At 34.6% G+C, this 19,790-nt stretch overlaps 1 protein-coding gene across 3 annotated transcripts in view; it reads left to right on the forward strand.

Moving 5' to 3' along the window:
- The window catches only part of TTBK2 (tau tubulin kinase 2), an 81,755-nt gene that overhangs the window by 25,361 nt on the left and 36,604 nt on the right, over positions 1-19,790 (forward strand). For all 3 annotated transcript variants that reach the window (XM_039705111.1, XM_039705110.1, XM_039705112.1), the window contains 4 exons: positions 637-784; positions 6,330-6,403; positions 7,411-7,551; positions 8,844-8,948. In XM_039705111.1, the coding sequence (XP_039561045.1) occupies positions 637-784; positions 6,330-6,403; positions 7,411-7,551; positions 8,844-8,948 (468 nt within the window). The remainder of the gene's footprint in view (positions 1-636; positions 785-6,329; positions 6,404-7,410; positions 7,552-8,843; positions 8,949-19,790) is intronic.

The raw sequence follows: 19,790 nt of genomic DNA on the forward strand, positions 1-19,790 counted from the left end.
AGATGAAACTTTCAGTGCTGCATGTTTCTTGAGTCTGTCTGTTAAAAAGAGTTATATAGGTGAATTGTAAGTGAATGTGTGTAACAATTGAGATGTATATTCAAAGATAATCTTAGCCATTTCTCATATTTATGATTTAGCTGCTGTAAGTCACTCCATATAATAGAAAATACTGTCTCTTTTCAGGAAGTCCAAAGACTTGTATGCCTTTATACCGTTATTGTTCAGTGTGCATATTTCTGAAAAGAGAAAAAGATGGTATGTTTTAAAAATGTCACTGTGCATTTGTATTTGAAGATCTCTGGGCTGTGTGTGACTATTTGAGGAAAGACTTTATTCAGCATGCTAACTTTGCCCAGATTCATGCTGGGAATTCTACTGCACTCTTCTATTATGTTCTATACAATAGTGCAGATGGGATCAGGTGTGTTCTCTTCAAAACTGGTTAGCCATACCTTGGTCAATTATTCAGTAGCTCTTTTATGTACTGAAGGATATAATTATTATTTGAAAATCTATTTGTAATACAACAGGATTTGCAGTATGACAGGCAGAACAAAGAAGTATTGCTGTTTTATTTTCTTTCTTATCCCCTCTTTAAAATATGTTTTTGTTCTTTCTTTTTCCCCAATATAGTTGAGAAAAATAGGAGGTGGAGGATTTGGAGAAATCTACGATGCACTGGACTTGCTTACTCGGGAAAATGTTGCACTGAAGGTCGAATCAGCTCAGCAGCCAAAGCAAGTGCTGAAAATGGAAGTAGCTGTGTTGAAGAAGCTGCAAGGTAGGGCTACACCTTGGATATGCAAGGAGTAGAATGTCAGTGTACCTTCTTTAAAAAATAATTGTAATTATAATAATATTTTTAGTAAATATTTCCTATATTCTTCATGTTCTTGGTTAATTATTATTAAAAGTGGAATAGAAGCTCTTTCAGATTCTGAAAGTTTTGCTACAGTGAAGCTTTTGTTTGAAATGGGATGAAATGAAAATAAAATTAACAATAAAAATAATTCAATTGCTGCAAAAATCTCAGTACAGATTTACTTTATTCTGAATCCATATCTTCTCTTTGTTTTTTGCTCTAGACTTTGTTGTTATTCTTGTTTTATTTTTTCTTCTAAGATTTTATTTTTCTTTACTATGTAGCATTGAATATTTGAGGGTCCTTCACATAGCATATGTGTTAAGAATATTTGTTTTCATTGCTTTGCAGGTGTTGCTGAGAATTCTAATATTGAAATAGGAAATAAACTTAAAAAAAATTCCCATGAGCAAAAATCACAACTTTAAAGTACTGTAACTTGTATGAGAAAACTACTGGCGTGTAAAATCCTGAAATACTTCCAGGGTTCAATTCCTTGAACCAGAGTTTGAATAGTCAAACTTTCTTTAGCTTTAGATACTTTAATGAAGCTATCAATACAGAGAAATATGCAGTGGCTTCTCCTCATTGTTTTTACAACACAAGATTACAGAAAGAAAGCTTAAGCAGTGATTTTTTTCTTTAAAAATTATTATTTTTAATAAGAAGATTTTGAATAATAGATGCATTCCTGTCAGCAGCCCAATTTTTCCAAACTCTTACTTTGAATAAAACAAAGTCTGCATGACATATGGTGCTGCCTAATGTGCTGTAAAGGTCACACTGCAGCAGGAATTGACAGCCTCTATAGATTTAAGAGGGCAAGCATGTCACATGTTATGATGGTAACAAACTGTTCCTACGCTTTTGTCTGTTTCAAGGATTTCACTAAAACATCTAGTATTATATGGCTGAGCAGGGAGATTTTCTTAGACTTTTAAAGTTTCTAGTCCAGAGATGAATAGTAAATTTCAATATTGCCAGTTGAAAGTTGGAATACATTTGTCAGGGTTCTTGAAAGAAATTATCCTAAAGACAGTGAGTTGTGAAGAACAAAATACTCCGTAACTCCTGGTGTTTTTAAATGCTCAGAATTAATTTTTCCAAGACTTTGTGGTTTTTTTTCTGCACACATGAGCTTGATTCTATTTTACAATGCCAACGGTCCTTAAAATGGTATAGGTGAAACAACTAAATGATAAGGAAATTAGTAGAGCTGAAAGGAAACACTGCAATTTGGCAGCACTACAATGCTAATGTATTTATGAAAACATTGCCTTATATAGGACTGTGTAACTGGAGTGCATTTTAACTTTCCACTGTAAATTACAGTGTGGTGGAGTTGCAGTTAAGATATTAGAAAAGGGATTTTTTTTTCTTAGTCAAAACTTTTTTATCTTTTGAAATACTTGTGGAAAAAATTGATGAAATAATAAAATATTTATGTGTGAAAAATTGCCATAGGGTCTTACGGAAGTTATACTCTCAGAGGAATGGTTAGGAAACTATAATTCCAAACAGCCCAAGTTTTCCTGCAGAAGAGTTTGGTTCTATTGAATCATGGGAAACATCTAGACAGGAAGAACAGAACAATGAAACATATGACCAACAGATCCACTGAGACAAATAACCCACAAAATATATAATCTAAATAAATATTTATGTTATTTATTGTCTCAGTATTATTTCTCTGAGCAAATAATAAATGGAAGCTTTTGTATAACTGAAAACCAGATTTTATATGAGATCTTTAGAAGTAACACTTCTGACAATCTTTCTTATGAGAAAACAATCTAAATATATTATTCCTTACATTTCGTATCTTGTTACTCTCTTGTGCCAAAAAAAAAAAAAAGTTGGTGGTGATAGTAACACTAGAGGTGACCTCCAGTCATTGTCATGGAAGTTTACAGTTAACACTGTTACTGCTCTGGTTTTAGACAGGGAATATTGTAGGTGATGAATAAAGCAAACTTAGTGAAGAGATGGGTCAAATGAACCTTTTGCATATATTGTGATTTATAATTTGTACAGATATGGTACTTTAGTTTTATATACAGCTTTTTTTATCCATACTTGGAAGGTTTTTTATTAAATAAGGCTATGGTAAAGACCATTTTGTGTTTTACAGGAAATCTTTGCTCCCAGGAGCCTTTTGTATTAATTTCTTTACCTTCACAAGCTTTCATTTTGAAAGAGCTAAAAATGTGAAGCATAGGGAAAATCAAGAAAAGTGGAAAGAATGGGGAATGGAAGACAACTTTATAATTGCTTCTTAAAGTTTTTTTAATTATTATTAAATTATTTTTATATAATGTAGAAATTCATCTTATTTTTAACAATTTTTTCCTGTTCATGCAGATTCAGACCAGGTGAAATTGTAAACAGTTATTTTAGGATATTTTTGTAACAACTTTATATTATCATACATCCTCTGAGACCAACTTTTATCTTGTTCTTCTATCCCTTTTTGGTGTGTGTGTGTATGTACATATATAATTACTCTCCTTTTCTCAAAGGGCTTAGGTTCTCTTCTTGCAAGGTGTTCTAGTTACGTTGGGCATAGAGAGGAATAGAATTGTCATGAAAATCTTTTTTATTTCAAATATTTGAAAAGCTTCCTCTGTAATGAGAGACAATGAACTTGCAGTGTTGGTGAAGAATTTCTTGATGTGTGGACCTGAATTAAAAAAAAAATACTGCACAGTTTGTGGAATATTATAAAGAAACAGACTTTTAGAAGAGAATAAATGAACAGGTGTGTTCTTCTAGTCTATACTAGACCTAGGCACATTCTTTGGGTTATAAACATGCTTTTGAATGTGTCTGCACTAGAATCTTATTTCACAGAAACTGTGAAACTGATATAAGAATAGATGTTGGCAGAAGTGTAGGGATGCACTATTTCTCACCATTCTTTACTTTCAGAAACTTTTGAAATTGAACTAGTGTGGTCATTATTGCGGGGGTAAAATGAATAATAACTGTGTGGTATAATGGAGTATATAAAAGTAGTGACTTTGTTTATGGTACAGTGACTAATGAAAAACTTAAAGAAGTTCTTTTTAAGACTCTGAGCTAGCAAAACATGCTGGAATATGTGAGTAATTGTATGACTTCTCTCTTAATTATGAAGGAGGACTAGACTCACTGATACGGCCATTTATTACAGCTTAGTCATCAATTGCATCTTAATTTTTCTTCTCCCTGCTGTCTCCTAATTATTGTTGCAGAATATTGTTTAACTCTTTAAGTTCCTTATTTTTGCTTTTTTTTTTTAAAAAAAGAAATGTACTGCAACAGATGGTTGTTTTGTTTAACCATGTTGTTAGGCCATCTGTTCCCACAGTCAGATGGGAGAAGACAGATTTATCACATCTCACTCAGTGAGAGTGAGACTCACTCAGTTGGTTTCTGTCTCACACAACCTTACAGACTTCTCCCTCACTCATTTACAGCTCTGGAGCGTAATTTAGTGATGGGCTGTGTCTGGTGTAGGCTGTAAAGCTGCTGTAGTGCTACACTGCAGCAGCCTGAGGAATGGCAAACAGGCTTAGCACCCTCCCTAGGAGATTTTTCAAGGGCAGAGTTGTTCCCTGCAGCCTATTAACATCATCTTCTTGTCCTGCAGCTCAGCAGTGTAGCTCACAGGTGTAAGGAAATACTGTTTTCCTGCTGAGGAAAAGGCTGTAGTAGGTGTGTATAGCCCCACTGGAGTGGTGGAGGATCATTCTATTTGAATAAGGTATTCAGGTTTTACTTCTGTCCTTCCTCTTTCCTCAATTTTATATAAAGGTTTCTAGGAAGTTTACCACACAAACTGAGTTGGTGCTCCAGTCAAAATGGAATTTCTCTGACTAATCTGAGTTTTAGACATTTACTGAATTTGTCAGATAAAATCTGTCTAATATATTTCTCTGAAGATGTTCCTTCAGAATACCCACAAATGGCTGTAAAATTAATCATAAATATTTGAGATGAGACTTCATTAATGGAAACTGCAGCAATGAATATACAAAATTTCATCTTGATAAATTTGCTACGAATCCTTTTTCTTCATAAAATTATGCTGTCTGTAATATTGCCTGTCTTACTTGAACAAATGGGTGGAAGGAAAAAGTGGAGGAAAAATGGTAATGCTTAAAGTTTAGCACTTACATATTTGCAGAGATGTAGAGATGTCTTTTAAAATAAATTATTTTGATGAATCCTGTCAGATTATGTTTGTTTAAAAGAGCCTACCAATCTGTTTTAATTGGATGTGGCAGGCAGCTTCCTGAGGAAGCAAGAAACAGGCAACCACTTTTCTGTCAAGCGAATTGAAAACATTTAGAAGCTCTAGGGTCAAGTTTTAGGGTTTTGATGGAGCTAAAAGTGCAGCAGTAGCAAAAAGTCCCCTCAGATCTGTAGCTAGACATGATGGTATTTTGAAAACAGTAATGAGAGGAGTGGGGGTTCCTTGATTATAGCATTCTTGTAATCCTAAGGATAAAGAAATTAATGATAGAAATATTAGGTCACAAATTTTACAAATCTTTAGCCACCACTTGAGAACATCAGCTTTCTGTTGGCTGTAGCTTCCATTGGTGTGAGAAAGGAAGGTAAAAGGCCTGAGGAGCCTTCATGCTACTGTTCTCTCATAGAGAGAGCCTCTCATGAGGAAGTTCCCTGTTCTCTCGTAGAGTGGGGTGGAGTGGGATCGTAAGGGGTTGCAGCTTTTCTCCAAGTCAATGAACACTGGTACCAAAATGACCAGAGATTTGCAATCCCATTCTGTTTGCAGCTGCAGCCTTTGGCTTCCCTTTTTCTCTGTATTTACCTGGGGAATCTTCTGCTGTGATTTACAACTGCAGGATAGAAAGGAGATTATTTTTGACCTGTCTTCTCTGCAGTTTGCTCCTAGGACAGGAGGAGGCTTTAAAGAAAATTGGCTTAAACAAAACTGATTTATTTTTTTTTCCTGTTTCTGTATACCTGAGCTGAATTTATCTTTCGTAGCTAAACAGCAAGGATTGTGTTCTAGAGAAAGATATTAATAAATTGGATTAGTTGAATTACATTTTCTACAATTTTTTAATATAAAACATAACTCACAAGTAGTACTACTGTTTTCTTTCATCATGGCATCCGCAGCTTATAGAAAAGAGGAATATTGGCTAGAAATATTGTCTATTACAAACCATAAGATTTATTAGAGGATAACCTTTTCTAGTCTGAAATGCCTTCAATTTGTGAACAGTTAGGCATGTTGTCATGCATGTTTTCTTATGGGAGAGTAAGAGCTGTGGTTATGGGAGAAAGCTTCTCTTTAATTGCAGGTAGAACTAACTTTGATTTTATTGCTATTGAACTGTGTGGGGCTTAATTTATTATTTTACACATTTTCCAGTAATTTCCTAGCTATTTACAGGAATAAACCACAAAATTTCATTATTATTGGCTAATTTTCTTCTTTTTCTCTTAGGAAAAGATCATGTCTGTAGATTCATAGGATGTGGACGGAATGACAGATTTAACTATGTGGTCATGCAGTTGCAGGTTAGTGTATCAAAGTGCTCAATGTTTGCTTGTGTGTTTAGGTTTATTAGCCAAGTTTATACGAAGATACCAGTGAGATTTTAGAGGATGCTAAACAAGCAAATGAAAAAAACCCCAAAGATCACAAATGCATTGTAGTAAGTGAACATAAATTGAGCACATTCTTATATCTTTTTCCTTTTATGTCCTTTCCATAATTCTCTCAAATAGGAGAAAGCTTGCATCCTGAGAAAGACCTGACTGTTAGAAGAGTGAACTGTGTTGTCTTCTGAGATATTTTACATTCCTTTCAAGTCTTCACTTGATGATAGTCTAAAATGTATTATATTCGTCTCTGTATTTTGTTGACTTTTTTATAAAAATGAAAAATAATCCTATGCAAGTAAAAGAAAACACTTCATTTTACTAAAAGACTTGTTTATTAAAAATATGTGCTTAGCACTTAGAGTTACGGGGTTAATGTCCTTTGTTGCCCTGGTTAATATGAATACTGAACAAAGTGTGTTCTAGTTCCTACTGCTGTTCTTCTGTTATTTTAGAAGAGTAACAGTTCTATAATGTCATGGGGTTGCATTTCCTACATAATATATTTTTCATCTGTTTGATATAATATGTAATTGCATGCTTTTCCTTAAAGAAGTGAGCATGAAGAAGTCTTCATGAGCATTTTCTCAATGGCCTTTTTTGGGTGTGACAAAAATACAATTTTAAGTAATAGTGTTTGCACTGGTCTTCTAATAGGGATTAGTTTGTTCCATGTTTTTAGGAATGGAAAGATACTAAGTTCGTATTTTCAAAAACAAATTCTAAATTTAGTATTGGAGATACTCGTGGACATACAGTCATTACATTCAGATGAGATGTGTTACCTTTAAGTGTGAAAATAAGTATTGAGAGTATTTTGTGGTTAATCATGGACAACTAAAGAAGAAGTAGGAAGCCTTTACAGCATCTGTGAATCTTGGCATGCGTATGTTTTTATGGAAATGTCCTTTTAATTTTATCAGGGTCGGAACTTGGCAGACCTGCGTCGTAGCCAATCTCGAGGGACATTCACCATTAGTACCACTCTGCGCCTTGGGAAGCAGATTCTGGAATCTATTGAGAGTATTCATTCTGTGGGATTCCTGCACAGGGACATAAAACCAGTAAGTCTGCCCATTAAATCAAAACAGGCAAGTGAGATGCGGTCATTAGATGGCTGCAAAAGTAAGAATAGCTTCTATACTAGATGCTAAAATGCAAAAATGAGAAGGGATGGAAAATTGAATGTTTAGTCATCAGATAGGGCAGATTTTTTCTACTCATTAATGTTGGATTGCAACAAGAGTAACTTTGGTATTTTTCAGTCTTTGTCTCCAGTTTAGGCCTCCTTGCAATTTCCTGTGATTAAAACTTCCATCCCTTATCTTTACCATCATGTAACCAAGAGTATTTGCCATGAGATATTACATAATTCCTTGACTAATGGCAATTAATATTGTGATATAATAAATCCAAAAGAATAGATACTAACTGTAGAGTGTGTTTATAAGTCCTTCAATAGCAGTTTTTATGTATTTAATATATTTCCAGCAAACACGAAAATGAAAAACAGACTGCATGAGAAAACTATTTTTATTGTGAAATTCTATTGTTAATAGGTTAGTATGAGGAGAGTGCCTTCCTGATAGTATCATGCTTTTGTTCTTACTATTTTCTATTTTTCTTTGAATTTATTCCTGAAATTCAGTCATCTGTTTTTGATAATGCTCTGTATGACAAATATCATTAGAACTCTGAACTGTCAGAATTTGTAAATGAGGAAAAAATAAGCAAATCTTTGTGTTTTCAATAGATGAAAATCTGGTTTGTTATATCTGACATATATTGCTAAGTTTCCTGTCAGCCGAATGATGCTTACATAAAACGTCAAACAAGTTTCTGTACATTAGGAAAATTTCATTTACATCACTTCTTCCTGGCAACTTTTTATAAAACGTATGTTCTCCCTGACCCATCCCCATTTAAGCCTTCATTTAATAGGAAAAGAGAATAGAGGCAGTGAATGTCCAGAGAAATTGGTGAGAAAAAATCAGCTAGAGCTAACTGTGCTTTGTGCTGAGCTCCTTGGCTGTTTGTTTTCCTTATGACCAATTAGGCAATACTGAAATTCTGTGAGTAGGTGACATGATTGGAAAATTCTTGCTAAAAAGTAATATATTCTACATGATAAAGTAAGATGACAATCTCTTTGGACAATATAGACCTCTGTTCTGATATGCTAACTTGGATGCCTGTTTCTCTTAATAACATTTTCTTCAAATTTATTGGGAGTTCAGTACAAGTGAAAACATGGAAGGAAGGATAGAGAAATAGAATATCAATTTTATGGTTGTGGAACATACTGACACTTGTGTGTATTCATCTGTTATCTGTCTGTATTTCTTTTTCTTCCTAGTCAAACTTTGCAATGGGACGTTTTCCAAGCACCTGTAGGAAGTGTTTTATGCTGGATTTCGGCTTAGCACGGCAATTTACCAACTCATGTGGGGATGTCAGACCAGTAAGATTTTTTTTCACAGTTGAAACCCAAATTCTTGAATGTCGTAGTATGCTGTATTTTCTTTTGGAGAAGTGTGGGAGTTGCATCAAACTGGTAACTGTTGTAAGCTTGACAAACACCATCCCAGATCAGAAATGCCATGTGATTTATTAATTATGTTTAAAGATTGGCAGTAGGGAATGAGTCAGGTTTCTGGTTTTTGGCTTGAGACAGAGGTGTACATCTAAGATATTTTGGGATAGTCTCTCATTTGGTTTGGAAAATCAAATGATAAATAGGTCTTCATTAAATATCAGAAAAATATACCAGAGCTGAATTTCACTTGCTGTTTTGTATTGCATTTAAAAAAAAACCAAAATCCAACAACAACAAAAAACTGAGGAGAAAATGTAAAATCAGACACTAAACTGAATACATATAATCTGAAAGAGAAAGTCTGAATAACTAAAACGGTGATAGGACACTATATTATATAAGAGCACATAAACAAGTGTAGTTGTTGTATTGCCAATGCAATGCAATCTGAAGAAGATTGTAGGTAAAAGCATATCAATGAAGAAATTACAATTTTTGGCAAGTAGAGCCTCCCTAATTCACAGGTGGGCAGTTAGTTTTGTTAATTCTAAAGTTTGAAAATGAGCAAGTCAGTGTCCATTGTACATGGTAATGTTTAAAAGAAACATTTTCTTTATTAAGTTAGTTTAATTTACGTTTATAAATATTTATAAATATTATGCAAATTGAGTAGTAGAAACCACCTTGACTTCAGGATTTTCACTCTTATTTTGCTTAAGAAGTTGAAAAGTGGCAGATTTTTGTGTGCAGATTATGAGATATGTGAATTGGTAAGGTGAATTAGTGGGGTTCAGCTGTAATGCTGGACACTGCAATGAAAGCAAAGAGCAGAGGAGACCAACAGAGTGCCTGCTGCTGTTGGAAAGGTGAGATAAACATTTTAAATAGTTTGGGGTTTTTTTTTAATTTCTCACTGTTCATGTTGTGTTCTGTATGTTTGGCTGCTTATAATGTTTTTTGAACTGACCTCTAATTTCAAATAGAAAATAATTCCCAAGATTCTGTCTTGGCTGTATAAACACACCAAAGGTAACACTTCCAGAAAAAATAAATTATAACAGAAAATTCAATATTTTTGATATTCTTTCTTTTGTAAAAACTACCTCTCACCTTTTGTTTTTCATTGCAGTGCCCTACAATATAACTGAAGTAATTCTTCAGTTGAAATTGTTTAGAAGTTTTTGACACTGTAATCAATATTTGTAGAGTGCAGTGATGGTAGGGAAAAAGATAGTGGTTTTGTTTGCATGCAAATGGTTTGTTAGTTAGAAATGGTTCTTGAATAGCAAGCAGCCAAACTGTTGGCCTTGCTTACTAAGAGTATTTATTCATATTATCACTAAATGTGCTATGTGCTTCTCCTTAAGGCTGTCCTTCTAAGCTTCATTAGCTTTCTTCTGCAGGTGTTGCATGTAATGCAGGACAATGCAAAAGCATGTTCTCCAAAAGCATAATACTCTCTTCATAAAAACATGCTCTATAGTAAAGGTTGGCTTGGTGACTATTAACTTTTTATAACGCTAGTTTTGCTTTCCCTGTTTAATTGTCTTTATCTCAAACCAGGAGGTTTCTGACTTTTACCTGTCTTGCTGTTGGAGAGTGGGTAGGTGGCTGAGTGGGGCTTGGTTGCTGGCTGGGGTTAAGCCACAGCAGGCTGTTGTTAGTTGTTTGTTATAGACAGGTTTGGAGGGAGGATTTCTTGTTAGTTTATTCTCTTCCTGAAGAGTTATGGAGTCTCCTTAGACTTCTTAACTGAAAGAATGGTCAAGGCAGAGAACTTAGAACAAGAAATCCTTTCTTGAGATGATCCAAATTAATTCCATGCCATTTTTCTGTACATAAGGTTTCCCCAGAGTTGCATGTCATGCCTGTCATTTCCTAAAATATCTCAGTGTTGTTTTCAGAGATGTTGTTCATCTTTGTACTACACACCTTAATGTCAGACTCTGTAGTGATTTAGCAACATTAAAACCATTTTCCTAGGGAGTCCATTCAGCAGTACCTGCTTCTATCTAAATCCTGTTTTGAAAAATCCAGTTTTAATATAAAAAGCTTTTCAGAAAGTAATATTTAAAGAAAAAAATATTTTCAGTACTCATAGTGCTTACTGTGTTTTTCATTGCATTTTGAAGTGTCACATATGGACTATATGTATGAAGAACTGAAGGGCCAGCATTATGAGTGTATTTCATTGGGTTTTTTTCCTCCATGGGATTTACATTAGCATAATTTTGCACCCTTGGATTAGGTTATCTACAATCACCTTTGGCTTGCAGCAGCCTGATGACAGTAAAACTGATTTTGAAAGGAAAAGAAAAAAGTCAAGGACATATATTGTAACTTATCCACCAAGAATAAGACAGAATCTAAGTAATTGCTTCTTAGTAAGTGTTAATGCCACCTTTCTCACATTTTTCTATCCATCAGAGTCCCTTCCTCATGAAAAGTGTAAGTTTTTGAAGTCAGTAAGCAACAGCACTCTTCATGTGAACTGCTGCTGCAGGATGCACTGATTTTTACATAACTGAGGGACACAATTCAGAAGGGAAACAGATATCTCTTGGGAATCATCAGTTAGGTTTTCTTCACAGATTAACTTGGGGGCCTAGACAATGATGTGTTGTTTGGGTCATCCATTCCGTCTGACCCAAACTTTCAATACCAAGAATGGCATGGAGTTAAAGAGTGAAGGAGTTCAATGAGCTTTTTAAAGTGGATATAAATTGCTGTAAACATAGAAAAATATTTTCTGTTTGTAAAACCTAGTATCAAATTTCTTCTTTCTTTTTCCAGATTTCCCTGGTACTTCTGTCCTTGCCTTTTTTGCTTTTTAATACAATCTTTTCACACACTGCAACTGAGGTAGCTGAAATAGCTTCTCTCTAGAACTGCAGAATTTCCTCATCCAGCCATACCAGAACTCTTTTTCAGAAAAAATTGAAATAATATATCTCCACGATATTGTAGCTCTCTTTTTTTCTCTTTCCTCCTCTTCCCTACAAAGGGGATTCAGTGCTCTAAGCTTATTTTTACACATCCACTGTGTAGATAGTAATCTGTTGTAAAGCTGGTGAAACGGGATAAAATTGGTTAAAAATGTAATACAACAACTGTTAGAAAAGGACTAGTCCTTTTTGGTATTCTTTAATTATTTATTGGGACTGTAATTTCAAATCTAGCTTTTTCCTTATAGGAAAATATTGTCCCTCTTAATAAAGAGGGGTAAAAGGTAATTTCAGGAAATTACAGGAAGGAGTATTTTGAGGGACAATTTTACGTAATGAAAACATGTTCAAGCCTTATTAGTCTGCCCCAGTGTCTGAGCATAATGTCAAAAGGAAATGCCTTTATTGCTCATCTGAAGGATCCAGGGGTTTTACATTCTCTTGGGTTATTCAGTTAGCAGAGACATTTTCCCACTTGTTCCAGATATTAGCCTTAAAATTAATTTGTTATAGTTGCAGTTTTCTTCTTGTAGTATCATTTTACTATAGTGGTCTATGTGAATCTTCTAAAGTGAAAGAAAAATATAAAGCAAAAACCAGGCTTTGCACACTTTTTCGTGCTACAGATAGTTCTCTCTCAGAATTACTATAGTAAAATAAAACATTTTTGTCTGCTAATTTTGACATGGATCAATTTTACCAAAGTTGCCCTGTCTTCTAGCTGTCTGAATGACTATGCTTATGAGGAACTGACTTCAAGGAGAGATGGATATGTCTATTGTATTCAGTAACAAGATATTTGTAAAATGTATAAACATGTTGAAAAGAGTAGTGAGGAGTTTCAGTTTATTAAGTTGTATAATCTGATGCTATTACCTGACTAAAACTTAAAAATCAGAAACAAACATTTGTTGTATTTTGTATGTTTGTGAAAGATGAATGAACAGTAACAGCTTCTGATTCCACATGGTGGGGACAATGCTAGGATGCAGGTATTTGAGGTACATGTAAAATTAATTTATAGAATGGAGGTTGGTAAGGGACTACTAATTGGTGGGAGGAGCCTTCTCTGGGGATAGAAAATATCAGAAGAGAGAAAATTGAGTGTGGGAGGAACAAAAACTGTTGGGGATTATGTATGCTGTTAAAAGAAGGAAGGATGAAGCACAGGCAAGCAAATAAATTGCTGGAGAGAGGAAGCCAATAAATGAATTAATGGTGTAGATAAGAATTGATTACTGAAAAGCAGGGTAATTAGAATTTAATTGTAGGGATACTCTAATCATCAAACAAATATATTTAGCAGGATGCAAATTTAGTATATTTATGAGATTCATAGTCTGCTGTTTATTGCTTTTTGAGGGTGTAGTACCTAACATTTTGTTTGCTATTGTCTTAGAGATAGCTGAAGTAAGTACTAGCATATTTTTGGTTTTTAATGCAGATGAAGAACAAATGATCCTTTTTGCATGTAAACCTAACTTCATGCAGCCATCAATTTCCATGTCTCTGTTTACATGCTGAAAATGGAAAGTGAGGGTGTCAGCTGTGGTACAGAAATAGAAAACCTTGAGGGACAAAATGCGAAGGACATTTGCATTCTTAACATCATCAGTACTGCAGCCAGCTCTTAGGCAGTTGTCATCACTCCTGTTTTAAAGGGAACCTTAACCACAACTGTTTTCTGAGGTACTATTAAATTTAATACAAAGAAAGCAAAACAAAATAAAAGAATAAGCCATTAGTCTTTGCTGTTAAAAAGATTAATCTTTAAAAATAATTTTAGGTAATAATTCTTTAAAAATCCATAAATTCAACCATCATGTATTATCACACGCCTGAGTTTTGTGGTCTTTTTTTAATGTGGATTGCAAATTATAAATTAGTGAATTTTATTTGTTTTACAAAGAAGATAGTATAACATATATGCAAGCTGAGGTGAAAAAGGTCGGGAGTAACAGAATTGAAACCCTATGCATAAGAAGGTGCCATTTAGATAAAACCTTTTCATCTAAAACATCAGTGCTTTTCTACTCAGTATACAGGTCTTACTGACTGGCAAGCTAAATAATTGTTGAGATAAACAGTCAGTCCCCTGAATCTGATGATTTGGACTCAGCAAAGATAATTGAAGGAGAAAATTCCTTTCTGCCAAATTTGGTATTTAGTTTGGAATGTGGGATTCCTTTACTGAGAGTATCGTGACTAGCAGGTTGAAATGTATTCAGAGGAGAATGTTTTGTTTGTGAAATTGTATTTTTGATAAGTAAGACTTTTTAGGTCAAAGGGAGAGCTACCCTATGACTGCATCCCCCCATCTCCCCACCTTTCTTCTGCTCTTCCCAGTGACTATATTTTAGGTCATTCTTCAGTGGTTATTTAAATAAAATTAAGAGCTTCATCAGAGTTCTCATTGTCATATGATATTTTACCATGACCTTATTTTCAAGTGTCTAAATTTTCCTGCATTTATTTGAAAACAAGTAAAAACTGAAAATTACATTATTTTAACAATAAATAGATTTAAAGTATTTTAGAGTATTTATTTACTCTGAAGATTAACAGAAATATTAAAATCCAAAGTCGACAGAGTATCCTCCAGAATTTTCTGAGGCACTACACATGCTCTTTACTCGTGACCTGTCAGTGACAAAAATTGTCTTTGACTTCTGCTAAAGCAGAAGATACAGCAGCTGCTGTACAGTCTGACCCTTAGAAAAATGCTGTGAAAGCAATTGTGAATGCAAATGTCTAGATTTTTTTATTGTCTAGGGAAGCAGTTACAAATCTGTTCACATCAAACAATGCACATATTATTCCATATCAGGTGTTTCTGTACAAATCAGCTAAGGGCCTTTCATCAGTGCCCTCAGGCTCTGAGGATTTTCCAGCGAATGAGGTTTTATCTTCAAGTTTCACTTTAAGGTACAGGAGGTGTCCTAGAAATGTAGTATAAGAAGCTGAATACTTTAAAAAAACAAACAAACACAAAACCAAAACAAAGAACCAATAAAATGATGGAACACCCCCCCTCCCTCCCAGAAACAAATAAACAAATGAATAAACAACCCAAAACAATCCTGCACAGAATACTTCACAAACATGTATTGGTAGATAAAAAAGCAGAGTGTTATATCCATTTTGAAAGCTTTGGAAGTCTATTGTACTTCAATTACATACAGGGACAGAAGGTATAAATTTCTTATATACTGTATTTTTGATTTGATTTTTTACTTGTGAAAATTTAGGAATGGTTATAAATTTGAATTGAATGGATGTTTCTTCTAGTAAGATTCTGGATTATCTAGATTGCTGAGGAAGTCTAGAGAATACTTCTATGTTTTTCTGCCTGACCTGTCATTTTGGCAGAAGAATTGCAGATTGTTAATTTCTGTATTTGGAAGAGAACAGTGTTTTTATGGTGCTGAAATAGTGGAAGCTATATCCATTAAATGCTTTTTATGATGGGGAAAAGGAGTGAGATAGTTTTAAGAATGAAAAGAGTGATGGTGAAGCTACACTGACGTAAACAAAATGGTCACTGCAAGTCTTTTGTCTTCTTTGAAGGCCATTTGGACCCATGGACTGCTTAAAGTTCTCAATCTCCTTTTCAAGTAAATGCTATTATAGCAAACATTGATACAACTTTAAAAGTAAGACTCAGAAGTGGTCCACAAATAGTGTTGACTAAAACTGGTGCAGGTTTTTTTATTTGTTTGCTCCAGTGATCTTCATGATTTAGAATTTGTGCTGGTAACTACTGAATAATCCCTTGGCTGTGTGAATTTATTATAAATAAGAATCTGTATACTGGGTGTTGTTCAAGAATATTTACTAAACATAGCATTCAGAATAAAATTTGGAATGAAATGAGACCACCCATTAAGTTTAAATGATTGGCAGCACCTCATCTGCAGAAAATTGTGAAATTGATCTGGTTTTGGTTTTAGTTAAGGAGCACTAAGATACTGTTTCTTCAGCAGTTCCTTGACACACCTCTGTTTTGAGTGACACAGGTTAAAGCAAAGTCCAAGGACAACTAGGACATGTTTATGAGTACAGTATTAAATGGCAGTGGATTTCATGGAAAATAATTAAATAGTACAGGGAGCTGTTTGATGTCTTAGGGCACTGTATCATGAGTATAATAAATAATTGGCTCAGATACGTCCACTGTCCTAAACAGGCCTCTCTTCCATACCTGACTAAACTGTTGAAAGCCCTGTGCTGCAGGGTAATGGTGCATGTCATTTTGTTAAATGCACTGTTCAGTCGCTCTTTCATCCTGTTGAGAAGCATTTTGTCGCTGGCATTTACCTTATGTTATCTCTTCTCAGTAATGGCCTCTCTCAGTGCTGATCAGTACATTACAGAAGGACATGATTAGCTGAGGATTACATGTGTACACCTAAACAAGGAACAGAGTATTTATTTTTCCTCTTGAAATATTTTCATTTTCCTCAGAGCTTTTTGAAAAACATATGTTGATAAGTTTTTCGCTGAGGCTTTTAGATATTGATATACTTCAAAGGTGATGTTTTATAAGTTGTCTCTTAAAGTGAATACACCATTATCTTGCAACATAATTGTTTGGAACAAAACTGTGACAAAAAATTACTTTTCCTCCTCAGCAATTGCATGGAAGCTATGCATGATGTATTGGACACCTCTGCAGAAATGCTTACAAAGCAAAGACCTGTAGGTGCTGAAATTTGGCATTAGAATTTCCCAGGATCAAATGTCTGTAACTGGGCAATCCTAAAATATTTTTTTTATTAGTTTCTTCATTTTTTTCTAACAAAGGCATAATGAGAAGAAGCACTGAGCACATAGAATTGTACAATGCTTTGGGTTGAAAGGGACCTTAAAGACCACCCGGCTCCCGCTCCCTTGCCTAGACCAGGTTGCTCAAGGCATATCCAACCTGGGCTTGAACACTTCCAGTGATGGGGCATCTACAGCCTCTCTGGACAACCAGTTCCAGTGCTTCACCACCCTCTGAGAAAAGAATTTCTTCCTAACAAAACAAAACTATGTCCAATTTTTCATTGTTACCAACTGTCTGCAGACATAGGACAGGTACCCTCATCATGTATTTTGAGACCAGCCTTCTTAACAGCCTCTCTGCTTCTCTTCAGCACTTCATATGAAGATGCAACAGCTGGGATTGTAAAGCATGAAAAATACATAGTACATTTGTACTGAACTCTCTATAAATCAGCAGAAAGGCATAGAATGAACAAGAAATCATAAGCAAACAAATATTTAAAACATTTAATATGTACATCTTTGAATTTATTTGAGTAATGTTGGTTTATAAGCAGTGTTTATAAAGCATAAGTTGGAAAAATTATGACAGTCATTTGAGGTTCCATTTCTGAATTAGTATTGCTTTTATAGGCAAGAGATAGGAGTTAGTTTGGTGAGGTTAGTGGAGACATTATTTTCAATAGAGAGACTAAAATAACTGTTAGACTGCTGGGTTTCAAAGGTTTTTTAAGTAATGCATAGCTGTAATAACACCTACCAGTGACAGACCTGTGCAGCTGTGACGGTACAGCAGTGTTACACCTGCCGGTGTACCATTAATTATTGCCTGCTAAAACCTCCTTCAAGGACATAGAGGGAGATTATTAAGGGCACAAGCTTATAGTGTATATAAGTAGCATTTTCAGTATCCATTGAATATGATTCATTGCAAGTTTGCTTGCATTACTGACAGAGTAATGAAGGAAACCAGCATTACAGAGACAGCCTGCTGGTGTCTTGTGTGTGGTTGTAAAGGTGAATTAATGCAAAAGATGAAAAGTAGAGCATTATCAATTGACTTGGTGACAAAGGTAGAATGGATATGTGAATTTCATGCAGTGTGACTTTGTTTTGAATTTTTTTAACACCTCAGTGGAATAATCTTGGAATTAAATAATTAAACCAAAAACTTAAGAAAAACCTGTGTGTTTATATTTGACAGGAAGATTCTTTATGGCCTGGAGTTTCGGGTTTTGGGGTGAAAAATAGAACCGAGTACATGATATCCTGCCTGAAGAAACAGTTTGATTAATAGCTGAGATATGAAAAATTATGATGATTGAATGCTTTGTTAGGATATATTGGTTTTTTCCTCCTTTCCTGTTGTGTGCAGCACACTGGTATCATATCCAAACAATCATTAAACAATTTAACTTAGAAATTTAAATTAGACATTCTGAAAGGTGCTTATAGCTGCTCTATATTCTGATTCAGCAGTTCCTTTATTTTCTGTAGAGCTAATAGATGTTCAGGGGAATGGGCTGTAATGGCCTGATAAAAAAAAAAAATCTAGTGATATTTGATCTTAGTTTTGAAATAAATTATTCTACGAATGGTGAAACTTACAGTTTTTCTATTACTTTGTGTACTGCTACCCTTATGCCCTCCAAATTTCTTAGTATTTTCAGCTTCATACTACAGATTAGCTTTCTGATCAGTACCTAGTTGCACTTTTGGGATTAGGCTTGTATTTACATGCCATCTAAAACAAATGCTGGTTGACCAGCTGACTGGTGTCTGTTAAGATGGATGTGAGCCATTTTAATTGAATTTTAACTATCTGTCTCTGTGTCAGTGTACTAATTTGGGTTCTGTCTTTGATCACCAATTTTCATTAAATTTGCAGGAACTGAAAGTCTTTGAGAGCTGTCCTATTTGTTTGAAAATAAAAGTTATTGTGGTGGAAAGACAGATGGTTTGGTCCAGTAAAATTTGTTTTCTGGTGAAAATAGAAGCAAGTGAAAATCAAACCAGAAGGTCTGGTTTCTAGTTCTTTCTGAGCTAGGGACTAAATTCTCTGCTGAGTTATGAAAAAATAGTTTGAATCATTTAAAAGGAAGAAAATGTGTTATTTTATTGTGGTTTAATCTCAGCTGGCAACCAAGTACCACAGAGCCTCTTGCTCATTTCCCCCACCCTGTGGAGTAGGGGAAAGAATTGGAAAGAAGGTACACGTATGTACATTAGCTGCCTTGAGACTTTTTGCTTTCCATCCATAGTTGAAATAAGCCTTCTACTGAAACAGCCTATTTCTTTAATATATGGTATTATCATTATAAATAATAAATTAGATATGTACAAAACATAAAAAATAAGTACAAAACATAAAAAAATTAAGGTCTCAATTCTTCAGTCTACTAAGTGCAGAACAACTGTAAAATTTTTACCTAAAGAGATAAATAAAACAATATTCTCCTCTGTGGGGAAATTATTTGCCAAAGCGTAGCTGGTTTATATAGCTAGTCTTTTTACAGTAATCTCTGCTTCAGCTCCTGGAATAAGAGAAAGAAGAAAGATTGTGGGGAGCAAAGCAAACATACACGTGGCAGACTTATCTTGTGTGATTTTTCAGTGCAGTAAGTTTAGGTTTGTGACAGACATTAGTAGGTTGTTACCCTCTTCAGCCCACCAGACTTTTTGTCTGCTCATAAATCAGCTTTGGAATGACTGTAGTCTTTAGCTCATGCATCACATTGGCTGAGTACTCCAGACTGAAAACTGAGTAGTTCAGGAGATGTTTTGTGTATCAAATACTGCTGTCTTAGAGATGGTGTTGCTCTTTATAGCACATGCAGTAGAAGATAAATTTTCCTTTGTCACATGTCTATTAGAATTCACAATAGCAAAATTTAATTGTATTGTTAGTTGTTAACTTACCTTGTTACTCAGCTACTGCTGGAACTAGGTAGCATAGGATCAGATAGCTGCAGTTTTTGGAAATCACAATATTTGTTTAGGTATATCTGAGGCCAAGGAATGTGTCATACCAACAACTAGGAGGAGATGGGTTGAT

This window comes from Passer montanus, unplaced genomic scaffold (genome assembly GCF_014805655.1).
Source record: "Passer montanus isolate IOZ18808 unplaced genomic scaffold, ASM1480565v1 scaffold18, whole genome shotgun sequence".
In the NCBI taxonomy this organism is placed as follows: Eukaryota; Metazoa; Chordata; class Aves; order Passeriformes; family Passeridae; genus Passer; species Passer montanus.